The sequence below is a fragment of the Zeus faber genome (genome assembly GCF_960531495.2).
Source record: "Zeus faber genome assembly, chromosome: 9".
NCBI classification, from domain to species: Eukaryota; Metazoa; Chordata; class Actinopteri; order Zeiformes; family Zeidae; genus Zeus; species Zeus faber.
In genome coordinates this window covers 9,573,039-9,588,007 of record NC_137197.1, presented here as the reverse complement: position 1 = coordinate 9,588,007, position 14,969 = coordinate 9,573,039, and the positions used below count along the sequence as shown (strand labels likewise).

General features: G+C 48.4%; 1 protein-coding gene across 1 annotated transcript; it reads right to left on the bottom strand.

Moving 5' to 3' along the window:
• Nucleotides 1-1,286: 1,286 nt before the first annotated feature.
• Nucleotides 1,287-8,800, bottom strand: tubd1 (tubulin, delta 1; the record flags this gene model as incomplete). Its single annotated transcript, XM_080007208.1, has 8 exons — nt 1,287-1,781; nt 2,084-2,267; nt 2,515-2,640; nt 4,451-4,615; nt 5,380-5,611; nt 6,029-6,245; nt 6,422-6,569; nt 8,650-8,800. The coding sequence occupies 8 exons, from the start codon at nt 8,798-8,800 to the stop codon at nt 1,676-1,678; spliced, it is 1,329 nt and encodes a 442-aa protein (XP_079863334.1). The 3' UTR covers nt 1,287-1,675.
• Between the last annotated feature and the right edge of the window lie 6,169 nt (nt 8,801-14,969).

Genomic DNA, 14,969 nt, shown 5'->3' with positions numbered 1-14,969 from the left:
AAGAGGCTCCCGGGGGCTACGGCCCTCCGCGCGCCATCGAGGACATTATGTTCTGTTTGTCCCTCTGGGAGACCCGTAGGTCTCCCCCACCCCACCCCCACCCTCATCTCTTTGTGTTCCGTGTGATTGGTTCTGCTCCTGCTGATCTGAAGATTTTACTTTTTAACAACAGATTAACCCTTTTCATAAACCTCAGAAGAGAAGCAGCGGCTGGGCGACGGCCGCCGTTTGCAGGTGGCGCCGGCCAGCCGCCACGCCTTATGCAAAGACGGAGGGTTCCGGCTTCCATTGAACACAGTTCTTAAGTTATAGACTTGATTTATATTTAATATTTTTTTTTTTTTGGTAACTGGACGGATGTTTTTGTTTTGTTTTTGGGGTTTTTTTGCTCGATCCGTGCGTACGACGTTCCGCCGGGTTGATTAAGCTTGATTTATGTTTGTCTCTTGAAGGTTTGATTCGCTCACGTTCGCTCTTATGTCAAACGCTCAGACTCGTTTATCTTTCATGTTTCGGGGATCTGTCCTAAATTTAGAAAAGGGTTACGGAAAAAAAGCAATATCAAGTCAGGACAATGTGGTATTGACAGTTTGCACATCCTGTAAATAACTAATTATTTTTTGTTTCGAGGGTATGCGCACATGTATTTCTATTCTAATGGTCTGTCTGGCTATAACTGAACTTGAACCAAAAAAAAAAAAAAAAAAGTGATATCATTTGTAAAGTTCCATTGTACACTTGGCTTACTAGTTCCATTTCTATTCTGTACATTTAGATTGAACCTTGATCAGATCATGTATAAAATGTCTTAATCATTGCACTGGTTTCCAAGTGTGACTTTGTCCTGTTTCTAATTTGTTTTCCATAGTAGAAAATGACAGGCGACTGGTAAGTTTAATCTCCGTCCCGGTGAGCTTATTGGTTCAAGATTGTAATGTAAACGTTTATTTTAATTATCTGATAATTATATTCTGAACAGTATGTTAGTAGAACAAGATAGTATTCATTTCATGTGAAAATTTGAATTGCATGCAATTACTATACAATTAAAGATTGTTCAGTGTTGCCTGATGGGTGCTCGTGCTGTGTTGACTAATCAGGGCTCTCGCCATTAAACCCTCTGCATGCGACTGGATCATGCCCATTGCGACCCTCCATTGTGAGTAGCGTGCGCCCCCACACCCCTCCTCCCGCTCCGTCAGCTAGCTTATCAGACTGGTGTTGGCTGTTAAATTGCCACGGCAACAACATTCTGTAAGCTGGCTGAAGTTCGGGGCCTACGGCGTCCCAACGTACAGAGTGTCGAGCTGCAACTCGAGTTCTCCATTTGTGGACAAGAGGAAAGTAATCGACACCAGGCAGTCTGAGGCCTGGGTATCACCACGGTTCCTGATTATCCTGCAAACGTAGTCTTAAAATTAACTAGTATATTAGCAATACTTTAGAAAATGCCAACTGTTGAAACCGGTTATGCCTGACTTGCCGCTCCCTTCTCTACAGGACAGGAGACTCGACACATACGTTGAAATATAATATAACGCCATAAAAAATGTTTATTTTTGTACATAAAGTGCAAGTACTCAAAATGTTGCTGTACACGCATGGCCATCGTCCAGTTGAAGTGTCGATCGGAGCGGCTCTTGGAAAACTCTTCAGTGTCGCGGGACGTCCAGTGCTAGCACAGCTGAGTGTAGCTGGAGATCACCTGCTCTAGAGATGCAAAGCCATCCAGGAAGTCCTCCTCCGAAATTCCAAACTTTGTGTACTGGTGGATGTACGCTCTGTATTTAATATTGAATAAATAAAGCATTGATTTTTTTTTTGACGAATCTCCCTGCCAATACCTATCTTTTCATATGTTGGGTGTAGGAATTTTGGTTGTTGGTAAATACAATTATTAGTATGAAACATCTCTTGAAACCCAAGCCATTTGTATCAATCTGCAGTAAACAAATGCATGCATATTTCAAATACATCCTGTACCAAATTAATATTTCTCATTTAGACAATTCAACTACAAATAAAATGTACTTTGATTAGGATGTCTGACGTTTGAACAGTTTGGTTTAGGAAATGCACTCACCTGGAGGCAAACATGTTCCATGCTTTCCCCACCATGTTGTCCAGAGGCTTGAGCAGAGCCTGGCTGTTGCTGACCAGCGTGGCAGACCTCTCGTACTTGTTGAAGGGAATCTGGGATTTCCACACGCTGAAAGCCTCTTGTGGGGGAAGCCAGGAGGTGTAGAGGGCGGGGTCCTGAAAGGCGTCTGTGAGCATCACACAATCCATGTTGTGAACTTCTGCACAATCTGCGAACTTACAGTCTCTATATGTGATGATCCATTTTGCTGTTGATCTTATAGCACCACCCGGTGCTGGAAATCATTTGGGAACACCATATGACATACCAGATATCCTGAAGAACTAATATGATGACGCTGTAAAAATCAAACCGCAAACCCTCGTTGCTGACATGAAACACTTAATATTTAGTATTTAAATGGGCTTTCTGACCCGTTTCTGCGCTGTAGACGTCCTTCCCTCTCAGTATCAGCAGGTTGGCCAGAGAGGTGTTGAAGCCAGGCCTTCTCAAAGCCTCTTGAGAGCGGACGGTCGGGGCTCGCACTTGCCAGTCTATACCTGGAAAAATATTGGAACAAAAAGATCTTCGATGAAAAAGGAAAGGGAAAAAAAAATGCGCGCGCGCACACACACACACACACACACACACACACACACAGATATTCGGCTTTCGGGTGAAATTTCAGGATGAAGCTAAAATGCACTATAACTTCAATGTTTCAGTACATTTTGGACAACTTTTTCACAACAGGTGTTTGATCCATGAATCGACCAATACATTTCCTGGTTCAATTAGAATTGGTATTTAAACAGTCCTCTTCATCATGCTGTTCACATTTTGACATGAGACCAAGACGACACCTAACAACTGATCAACAGCACCTCGACTTGCGAGGCTTCAAGCAGGATGTTCTCAGAGGGAAGTGGCCACTGAGCTTAGAGTGTCACAGTGTCATCAGCAGGTTGCAACAGAGATACAGAGACTGGAAGAGTCACAGAAAGGCATAGAAGTGGACGTCCTTTGGCCACATCCCACACTGGTGAGCGCTTCATTGTGAACAGTGCCCTGCGGAGCCGGATGATGACGCCACTCAACCCCAGGCACATTTAAGGGAGGTGAGAGGCCCAAGTGTCACGTCAGACCATTTGAAACCATTTACATCAGTGTGGTCTGCGTGCTAGACGCCCTGCAAGGGTACCTGACCACACCCCCAGGCACAGGCATCATCGTCTTGCACGGGCCAGGGAGCATTTACGCTGGACGAGGGACCAGTGGCCTCAGTGCTGTTCTCTGAATAAAAGTTGATTCACGTTGAGCAGAAATGATGGCCGCCATCGATGTTGGAGACGTCAAGGAGAGAGCTATGCATCAGCCACTGCTGTCACCAGACGAGCCTTTGGTGGTGGTGGTGTTACAGTGTGGGCAGGTGTGTCTAGTCAATACAGAACTGCCCTACACTTTGTGCATGGTACAGTGACAAGCCCATACTACCTGAATAACATCATTAATCCAGTCATTGTGCCCCTGCATGAACAACACAGGCCTCATTTCATCTTCATGGATGACAATGCTCCAGCTCATGGAGGTGGCATCATTCGGGAACGGCTGCTGGAGACTGGGGCACCTCAAATGGAGTGGCCTGCACTTTCTCCAGACCTGGATCCCATAGAAAACCTATGGGATCAGCTGAGTGGCCGTGTAGAGGCTCCTAACTCTGTGCCCCAGAACCTCAATGACCTGAGGGCCGCCCTTCAAGAACAGTGGGGGGCCAGGCCTCAGCAGACAACAAGTCGACTTGTGAACAGCATGAGACGTGGTTGTTAAGCTGTAATTGATGCTCAAGGGCACATGACAAGTTATTGAGACATTGACATTTTTTGTTGTGGTAAACCCACCGCTGTTGTTGGCTTTTGTTTCAATCAATTGTTTGAGATGAGGAAATCACCATTGGATGCTTCTACTTAAATGCCCTACTTTCATGATGTAATATCACTGTAGCGTGAACTTTTTACATTTTCCATTAATTTCACACAAAGGCCAAATATCCCTAACTTTTTGTGAGTAGTGTATATACACACACAGTATTTTCTCATTCACTTTTTACAAAAAGCTGTGGAGCTTCTATATTCTGAATATTTTTATGTATCTGACCATTTTCTGTTTAATATTTCTTCCTATTTGAACACATTTGACAATTTTTATTTTGTTTATTATTTTCATTTCACCTTTTGTTATTCATTTTATTTTTTTTCCCCCAGACATACGTCCGCCCCCCCCCCCCCCGTGTATAAAAGGCAAACTATAAATACCACAGGTTTAGTCAGAACTGAATTGCACATCTGAAATCTACTTTTGGCGAGAACTCGCCTTCCTCCATCTTGGTGTTGGAGATGAGCATCTGACGCAGGTGTCTGAGGAGGCCGGGCCAGCTGAACGCACTGTAGGCCATGGAGGAGCTGGACATCTGGGGGATTGTGCACACGCTCAGGAGCTTGTACTCTGGGTGGCACGTCAGGCTGCTCACCAACTCACCTGGGGGGGCGGGTTTGGTATTGAAAAAAATTAAATTAAATTAAAAATTACAGCAACAAAATCATAACGGGCCGGTTTCACGGACACAGTTTAGGCCTAAAATCTCACTAAAGACTCACTGAAATGGCTTAATGGTTCAAAATACATCTCAGGCTCACCCTGGTCTTTGTTTTAAAAAAAAAATTGAATTTCCAGAAGATTAGAGCTCATCTAGGTCTAGGCGAAGACTTAAATAAAACCTGAACAGAGGCAGGTTTATTTTTGGATTAATGGAAGTGAGCCAAGAGGGGAAATGGATTATCTGGACGAAAACCAGCACTAAGACCAGACAGAAGGAGCCGACTGGTTCTTCATGACCTTACTTAATCTAGGACTTCCTAGTCTGGAACTAAATCATCTTAAATGAAGCAACGTCCCAGGAAGGCATTTTTTAAAATCCTAGATTGATTCAAGCAGGGTTGGTTTCATCCTGATTGAGATTGAGCCCTGTCTGCCAAACCGCCCGATTAAAGAATAAACATGCTTCTGAATTACACCAGGGAGCATCAGCAAAGGCTTAAAATGTGTGTTTAGGAATATCTGTGTGTGTGTGTGTGTGTGTGTGTGTGTGTGTGTGTGTGTGTGTGTGTGTGTGTGTGTGTGTGTGTGTGTGTGTGTGTGTGTGTGTGTGTGTGTGTGTGTGTGTGTGTGTGTGTGTGCGCGCGTCTGCGTGCGTGCATTCAGGCCTGGGGATCCCAGAGAGCCCACATCTCCCCCTCCCTCACCCAGCGGGTTCGGGCTGTAGGCTCCGCGGGAGTCTCCGGTGAGCGCCGGCTGCAGGACGGCGCCCAGCTGGTGGGCGATGACGCGGTTGACGTCGGCGAAGGAGATGCGCTTGAGGTGGAGCAGCCGGGCGCAGACCTCGTGCACCGTGTCGTTCTCGTGCACCAGGATGGCGTCGGAGAGCCGGTAGAGGTGCGAGAGCGTCAGCACCGAGTTGTAGTTCTGGACGATCACCTGGAAGGAGACGGCAGAGGATAAAAATAATAATAATAATAATAATAATAATAATAATAATAATAAAACACACAGAGGGAGAAGATAAAGAAAGGTTTCCAGAAATGGCACAATATTGTAATTTTTTCCACCTTGTGTTTTTGCCATTTCTCTTTAGATTTATTCATTGCTCCGTTCAAAACCAAATCGGATATAACGCAATCACAGAGTTAAAAAATGGAAGCTGAAACCCTCCGTATGTTTCGGTACATTTTCAGCTCAACGCTCATGGTTCGAGCGCACGCCTTCGAATTCATTTTATAATTTTTTATTTTTTTTACCTTAGTCGGGCATTCTATTATCGCCGCAGCCACAGTCGATAACGACCCCCTTTTGAGCGCGTTTGCCACCGCGGGCAGCGTCCCCCCCCCCCCCTACCTCGCCGGCGTCGTAGGGCCAGGTCAGGTGGTTGAGGATGAAGGAGCTGGGGTAGGCGTCCCGGAGACACTGCGTGACGTAGGTGCCGACCCCCGACCCCGTGCCCCCCGCCACGCTCATCATGGTGACGATGCCCGCCAGGCGGTCGCAGCGCTCCGCCTCCCGCCGCACCAGGTCCTGCACCGCCTCCCGGTGCCGCGGCCCGTGGATGGAATACCTAAAGAGAGAGAGAGAGAGAGAGAGAGAGAGAGAGAAATGAAGATGATGATAATGATGATGATGACAATGCCCGAGTCCCTTTTCAGTCACGCTGGGCGATCGTTTCTTAGTTCATGCCAGCGCCACCTGTGTGTTTTTTGGCGATTGTATGCGGGGAAATTCAATCCGGCTCACCCGTTGGCCCAGTTGTTCCCGGAGCCCTGTTTCTGGCTGAAGCTGGATTCTTCTCTGTACCTCCACCTGCCGGACCGGGCGGCTTCGCTCATGCTGCGGTTGATCACTTTGGGCTCCATGTCGATGAGCACCGCCCTCGCCAGAAGCTCTGTTTGTAAAAGCACCACAGGTGTGTGTGTGTGTGTGTGTGTGTGGGGAGGTTAATCGAGTCATAGAAATAAGAAAAGATGACACTTTATTAATCCCCAGGGGACAATCCAAAACTAGAAAAAGAAAATTAATACAATTAAAATTAAAAACACATACGCTACTCACAAAAACTTTGGGATATTCGGCTTTCGGGTGAAATTTCAGGATGAAGCTAAAATGCACTATAACCTTTACAGGTGAACTTAATTTGACCTTCTCTCAACTTTTGAATGCACATGTCCAACTGTTCAATGTTTCAGTACTTTTTGCACAACAGGTGTTTGATCCATGAATCGACCAATACATTTCCTGGTTCAATAAGAATTGGTATTTAAACATTCCTCTTCATCATGCTGTTCACATTTTGACATCATGAGACCAAGACGACACCTAACAACTGATCAACAGTACCTCGCCTTGCGAGGCTTCAAGCAGGATGTTCTCAGAGGGAAGTGGCCACTGAGCTTAGAGTGTCACAGAGTGTCATCAGCGGGTTGCAACAGAGATACAGAGACTGGAAGAGTCACTGAAAGGCATAGAAGTGGACGTCCTTTGGCCACATCCCACACTGATGAGCGCTTCATTGTGAACAGTGCCCTGCGGAGCCGGATGATGATGCCACTCAACTCCAGGCACATTTAAGGGAGGTGAGAGGCCCAAGTGTCACGTCAGACCATTCAAAACCATTTACATCAGCGTGGTCTGCGTGCTAGACGACCTGCAAGGGTACCTGACCACACCACCAGGCACAGCCATCATCGTCTTGCACGGGCCAGGGAGCATTGACGCTGGACGAGGGACCAGTGGCCTCAGTGCTGTTCTCTGAATAAAAGTTGATTCACGTTGAGCAGAAATGATGGCCGCCATCGATGTTGGAGACGTCAAGGAGAGCGCTATGCATCAGCCACTGTTGTCACCAGACGAGCCTTTGATGGTGGTGGTGTTACAGTGTGGGCAGGTGTGTCTAGTCAATACAGAACTGCCCTACACTTTGTGAATGGTACAGTGACAAGCCCATACTACCTGAATAACATCATTCATCCAGTCATTGTGCCCCTGCATGAACAACACAGGCCTCATTTCATCTTCATGGACGACAATGCTCCAGCTCATGGAGGTGGCATCATTCGGGAACGGCTGCTGGAGACTGGGGCACCTCAAATGGAGTGGCCTGCACTTTCTCCAGACCTGGATCCCATAGAAAACCTATGGGATCAGCTGAGTGGCCGTGTAGAGGCTCCTAACTCTGTGCCCCAGAACCTCAATGACCTGAGGGCCGCCCTTCAAGAAGAGTGGGGGCCAGGCCTCAGCAGACAACAAGTCGACTTGTGAAGTCGTTGTCAAGCTGTAATTGATGCTCAAGGGCACATGACAAGTTATTGAGACACTTTTTTTGTTGTGGTGTACCCACGACGAGAAGAAGCCACTCTGGTAAGGAGCAAATGGTGGGGGCTCGCCGCCCAATGTTCCAGAAGGAACGGGAGGAACTAACTAACTAACTTACCCACCACTGTCGTTGGAAGATTGTTTGAGATGAGGAAATCACCATTGCATGCTTCTACTTAAATACCCTACTTTCATGATATAATATCACTGTAGCGTGAACTTTTTACATTTTCCATAAATTTCACCGGAAGGCCAGATATCCCTAACTTTGTGTGAGTAGTGTACATGTACACATCTATAAGAAAAGGTTTCTAGGGAGTATCTATGTTAGCTATGCTAACTAGGGGCGGGTGGCAGGTCCGCTTGAAATCCTAAAAATTACAATAAATAAATAAAAGAATGTGAAGAGTGAAAAAATGTCAATTAAATTATGAAACAAATAGTGAAATGTATTTTATTATATTTTACATTCTGGAACACGTTCATAAGAACGGCGTATTGGGCAACACAGAAGACGGGGTTACGAGGTCATCGTTACAGCCATCTCTGGCGCGGGACTCTGGGTGACGTCACCTGCTAGGAATTCAGGATGGGGGGGGGGGGGGGGGGGGGGTTCTATGACGTCACCCGCCGCCGGACGTGCGTCCCCTTACCTCCGCTCGGCGTTCGGTGGAAGAAGCGCTCCGTGCTGTACCGGCAGTACGCTTTCCTCCGGCCGCCGTGCGCGTCGTTGCAGACCACGTCGAACAGCTCGTGGCCCACCTGGTTGCCGCACTGCCCGAGCTGCACCGTCACCACCGACATGTTGAGCTCCCGCTCCGCGTTTTGAACCGAGGCGCCGCTTCCCCTTCTTCTTCTTCTTCTTCTTCTTCGCCGTCGCCTTGCTCCTCCTTCTTCTTCGTCCCGGGCTTGTGTGGCGGTTGGCCAACAACTGCAAGGGGCATCACCGCCGCCCTTCTGGTCCGGAGCGCGAACCGACGTCTTTCCGAACAAACTGATCTGAAAAATCTCAGTCTTCTTTGGTGCCAAGTTTAGGCACACAAGGGCATTTGTCTGCAATATAACACACATGAATAAACGTTGTAATAATAATGAGATAATAATTAAGTAAGACACAAGTACTGTTCTTGTATTATTGGTATTCTTCCTTTCCACCACACGTTGGCTGATGTTTACTTGTTGAGTCCGCTTCCTCATTGCCCCGCCACCCCCACATGTGCTGGAAGCCATAAAAAGGCCAGGGCGTGTCCCGTTCTTTTCATCCTGACAACCGCCCGCGAACACCACCCGCCTTGTCTTGGTGTCGAGTTGAATGTTCCTGGACTCCTTAAACCGGCATCTGGGTCCGAGCGTTATACCACTCCCTCTGGTCGAACCTCCTGCACCCACAGTGATGCGAGAATAAGGACAATCGATTCACTTGTATACACTGATAGATGAATAGATTATTTATTATTATCATAACTAACAGTGTCAAATTCTGGAACTACCAAGGCTCCTGGCACGTTCCCCGACTCAGGATCCTTAGACCCGTCTGTATAGTATTTCTGGTTCTGATAATAACCACGGACATGGATCCCAACATGGATCGACTGTATTATAGCCTTTGCGGGGTGATTGTTTGCGTGTCCCTGTCGGTACATCATTTCTATCCGTTCCCCGTCTTAAGCGTTAAAGGCATTTCTCCCATTTCTACCTGCAGTGCTGACGCTGGTGTGCTTTATCACTGCTCCATAGTAAATCCCGAGTGCCTGGGTTTTAATTACTTCTACCATTTTTTTTTAAAAGATGCTGATCCACTGTGTATATATAAACACCTCACTACATTTGTGTTTTTTTTCCACATGAGCATTTCTCATTCTCGTGTGTTGGAGCAGCAGTACAGTTGCCGTGCCAGACTGAGAGGCAGTTGGTGAGGTTGCTCTCGATGGTGCAGTGGTACAAGTTCACCAGGATCTGTGGAGAGAGGTGGGCTTTCCTCGGTCTCCTCAGGAAGAAGAGACGCTGGTGAGCCTTCTTGACGAGGGTTGAGGTGTTGAGTGCCCAAATAGAGGTCCTCGGAAATGTGGGAAACCCAGAAACCTGAAGCTGGCGACATGCTCTACCTCCCTCCAGTTGATATGGATGGGGGGGATGTGTGCCACCTTCCATCTTCCTGAAGTCCACTATGAGCTCCTTGGTCTTCCTGATGTTAAGGGCCAGGTTGTTGACGGCACACTAAGCCGCCGTCTCATCATTGTCGTTGATGAGGCCAACCACCGACTGCAAACTTGATAATGGTATTTGAGCTACTGACATCAGTCTTTCATCAAAATAGCACTACGTAACTTTTGGTTTTTGGGGCCCCTACAGTTTCTGAGTGCAATTGCAATTTTACACCACTGTCATAAAACTCGGTCCAGTGTCGGAAATTAATTTGTTTTACCGGACAAATTGTTAACTTATTGGTCACGTTTCACACGCCCCTTTCACTTACGTCTATGTTACAAACGCAAATATAATGTACACCTAGGTTGCACAGACCTTGCCATCCGCGGAAGGGTGGGGAGAGAGGGGGCGGGGGATCGGCCCCCTGCTACTGGTGTAGGTACCAGATGTGTAGGTACCAGATGTGCTTGGCCTGGCAGATCGGCTCACACGTGCGAGTCAGAGTGTGAAACAAACCCTGTGGTGCAATGAAAGTGATGGCCAGTGTGCCTCAGCTGAGGTGCGGGCGCCGGACGCACCACTGGCCTGGCTATGTTTTGTGTGAGTATTATTACAGGTGACATTTTGACCGGCAAGTTTATAATTCAGCGTTTTTTTATATCATTACCCGGTGAAAAAACGGTGACTGAAGCAAGTGATGTTGTGCCTTAAAGCGTAATGCACTTTGGTGACACGGTGGCTGCCTCACAGCAAAAAGATCCTGGGGCGCTGTTGGCACCGTGCTCCGGGCGGGTTATCTCCCAAATAGGAGCCTTTCTGTGTGGGGTTTGCATGTTCTCCCCGTGGTCACATGGGGTTTCCTCCACCTAATGTCAGTAAGGACCCCCACCAAAGCGTATCATCAAAATGATTTTTAAGCTATTATTTTTAGGTATAAAAAAAAGTTATAGTGTTCAGTATTCAGCGCCCCTTCAGGACGGAGCCCTAAAATTCAAAATAAAAGCAATAGGGATCCAGCCTTAATGTTCCGCCCCCCCCCGTCCGTATTGTGACCATAGCATTGTGACCATAGCATTGTGATGATAATATGACATCAGAACACAGGCAGATAAGATGGTCAGACAGAGACGCACACAGTCAATCAGATCACCTCTCAGACCCGGACGAACATCGCTTCCGCCAGCCTTGTCATTGCCCTTGAGAAAGCACAATCTGTGAGTTAATTCATGTTATTTGTGTATGCATATAGTGTAGGAGCTATGACAATGTATTAACAGGTTTGTTTACATCTGCATAGAGACTGATCCTTAATCTGCCTATTTCTGTTCTGTTCCACAGTTTTACACCAAGATACCAAAAATCAAGTCAAGTCAAGTCACACTTTATTTATCGAGCGCATTTCATACCAGGGCAACACAATGCGCTTTACAAAGAAATACAAAAAAGAAAGAGAGAACGTAGTTGTCAGCCGGTCATTACAAAAGAATGCCCCTGAAACAACAGCAACAACAAAAGCAACAACAAAGACAACAAAAACAGCAATAAATGCGACTCCAGCAACAGAAAACAACAGTGACAGAAACTGCAACAACGGCAGCAGCAACATCGACACCAGCAGCAGCAGCAACAGCAACATACACGCAAAGACGTCACCGGAACCGGAAGTGGTAGCTCTCACCGGAAGTGGAAAGGTCACCCAGGTTATAGATGGTTAAGTCGAGGTATAAGGTTACGTTAAGTTGAGGTATAAGGTAAGCGAGAGTTAAGTTTAGGTATAAGGTTAGCAGCAGCAACGACAACACCAGTAAATGTATAAAGTTAGCGGCACCAACAACAGCACCAGCAGCAGCAGCAACGACAACACCAGCAGTGTCAATACCAGCAGCAGACAACAGCAGCAACAGCAACAGCGCACAAGCGAAGACGTTCACCGGGACCGGAAGTGGTAGCTCTCACCAGAACCAGAAATCTCCTCATCTGTATTGAGTCAACAGTGTGTACCAGCTCATCTCAACGAAGTAAAGCGCAGTAAAGACGTCACCGGAACCGGAAGTGGTAGCCCTCACTGGATTCGGAAATTTAAACTGTGTGCACCATCTCATCTTAATCCAGTCACTGTCCTTTAATTAGCGTCCCTAAGTTACGGGTCAAATTTCCAAACAGACCTCGGGATCGGGAGATCCTTGACACTCTCTCTCTCCGAAAACACACCCTTCTTATGATCCAACAGAAACAACCACAGCTACAAAAATAGCAGCAACATCAACACCAGCAGCAACAACAGCAAAACCAAGCAGGAGCAACAACAGCAATGCACATGCAAAGGCCTCACCGGAACCGGAAGTGGTAGCTCTCACCGGAACTGGAAAAGTCACTCGGGTTAGAGATGTTAGAGATGTTGAGTTGAGGTACAAAGTTAGAGATATTTAAATTAGGGTATACAGTTAAGATGGTTAAGTTCAGGTATAAGTCTATGGATTGTTATGTTTAGGTATAATGTTCGAGATGATTAGGTTAAGGAATAAGGTCAGAGATGGTTAAGTTTAGGTATAAGGTTAGCAGCGGCAACGACAACACCGGCAGCAATGACAACACTAGCAGCTACTGTACCAGCAGCAACAAGAGCAGCAGCAAAAACAGCAGCAACAGCGCACAAGCGAAGACGTCACCGGAACTGGAAGTGGTAGCTCTCACCGGAACCAGAAATCTCATCTGTATTGAGTCAACAGTTCTCAGGGAAGCAACACACAGCAAAGACGTCACCGGAACTGGAAGTGGTAGCCCTCACCAGACACTGAGATTTCAATTGTGTGCACCATCTCATCTAAATCCAGTCAAGGTGGATGGTTAGGTTTAGGTATAAGGTTAGCGGCAGCAACGACAATACCAGCAGAAACAATAGCAGCCCCTGTCTCCGGGTACTTAAAGGGAGAGAGTTGAGCTCGCTGTATAGCCACGTACGGCTACACGTGGTGAGGGCAGAAGAGTAAAAAGATTTACTTCACCTCATTGCATCTCCTGGCTTGGAAACCACCAACTCACTGCAGAGAGCAAGTATGTCAGAACACCCAGGCCCCACAGAACCCTCAGATCCCTCGGAAACCCTGGGCTCAAGCAAACAGCCTAGCCTGGCTTGGAAGGAACGGGCAGAGGGCCTGGACCGCAGTGGCAGTCCATGGTTGGTGCTTCAAGTCGGACAAGTCTGTAATGTCGGCCAATAATTCCTTTTATTGTCGGCCAGCAGGTCCATCAAGTCCAGCTGGCCCAACGTCAGTACCACAAGAGCCGCAGTCGCACGTCCGGAGGCCGTGTACGCAAAGTGTCAAATGGATATGGGATAGGGAATGGCACGCGCCGAAATGGAGAGGTCGAGGTTGAGGCTGCAGAGCAGGCTGAGGGGGCATGCTTTGCGACAGAAAAAAAGGCGGATGCGGCACGCTTTCAGGCCACCCTAAAGGCCCTCAAGAAGGAAGCAGAAGCAGAGGCTGCGATAGCAGAAGCAGAAGCTTCCTTTAAGAAGAAAGGGGGGTGGAGGCCTCATCATCTTCATCATCCAGGACACTTGGATGCCTCCTCACACCGGCATGGGGAGCGATGCAGCACACTAGGGAGTATTTCAGCACCCATTTTAGTGGGTCTGAATGGCCCCCCTCTCCGAGCCCGACCACCTACCACTCCGTGCCAGCTCCCACAACCCGGCAATACTGAGGCCCTCAGGACGGGGCCCGGCCGTACCACCTCTAAGAGCTCGGCACTATGGAGGCCCCTAGGACGTGGGCTTGGCCGTACCACCCCCCAGAGCCCTTCATCACGGAGGACCCCAAGTTGCGGGGCCCCCCTTATGTTGACAACGACCCACTCGGCAAAGGCAGACCCGGGGTCGATGGAGCAGCACCCGCAGCCGTTGTCCACTGCACAGAGTGCCGCAGCGATCACCACTTAGCAGCTACTTCATGCCGGTCTCCCGACCTGGGCGGCTGAGGTCAGACATCGCGCTTAGAGGAGAACAAGGCACCACTGCTCATGCCGGGGAGCCTCGGCAAGATAGGGAGCAGCCCGCTGTGTGTACAAGCAAGACTGGTGTCCTGGAGAACGGACAGCCCAGCAACCTCAGACCGTGTGTGAGTATCTACGTGAAAGTTCCCAGGGGGACGACAGGAACCATGCGAAAATGTGGGGGGAACGCATCTTCAACCACTCATTCGACGACGACAAACTCGCACCCTCAGCCGAGGACGAGGCCTTCTTCAACACCATGAACAGCAGGTTCGGACGATGGAGGACGATGCTAACCGTTGGGTCGCATTCCGCAAGTGTCAGCGTCAGCATCCTCCCAACAACAGGGACCAGGCCCTCAACCGCCTGATGCCACTCTGCCAGACTCTAAAGAGGCAGCCAGAGGTGAAGGACCACTTTGTAAGACTTTGTGGAGAAGATCTTTCGCAGTGGACCCTCCGAACTGTCACCCATGCTGAAAGATGGCGGGGAGCACTGGTATCTACCAAGCTGTGGAGTCTACCATGTCTACCTGGGGGTCCTGGTTTGCTTCCGGGCCGGCTGGGACGTCGGCAGCAATCATCTATCCAAAGAGCGGCTCTACGCATCGACCCAGGGTATTCGACCCTGGAGGTTCTGAACCCCGGGGAGGACAAGCGAACAGCGAGCGGTGGGCAGTCCTCTCCGCATGCATGAGCTCGCGCGCAGTGCACCTCGGAAGTGCTGGAGTCAACGTGCTCCTCCGGTTTCATGAACGCCCTCAGATGCTTCTTCGCCATCAGGCGCCCTCCGCGAACCAGCTCAGGCCAGACTGCAGGACCAGCTTGGG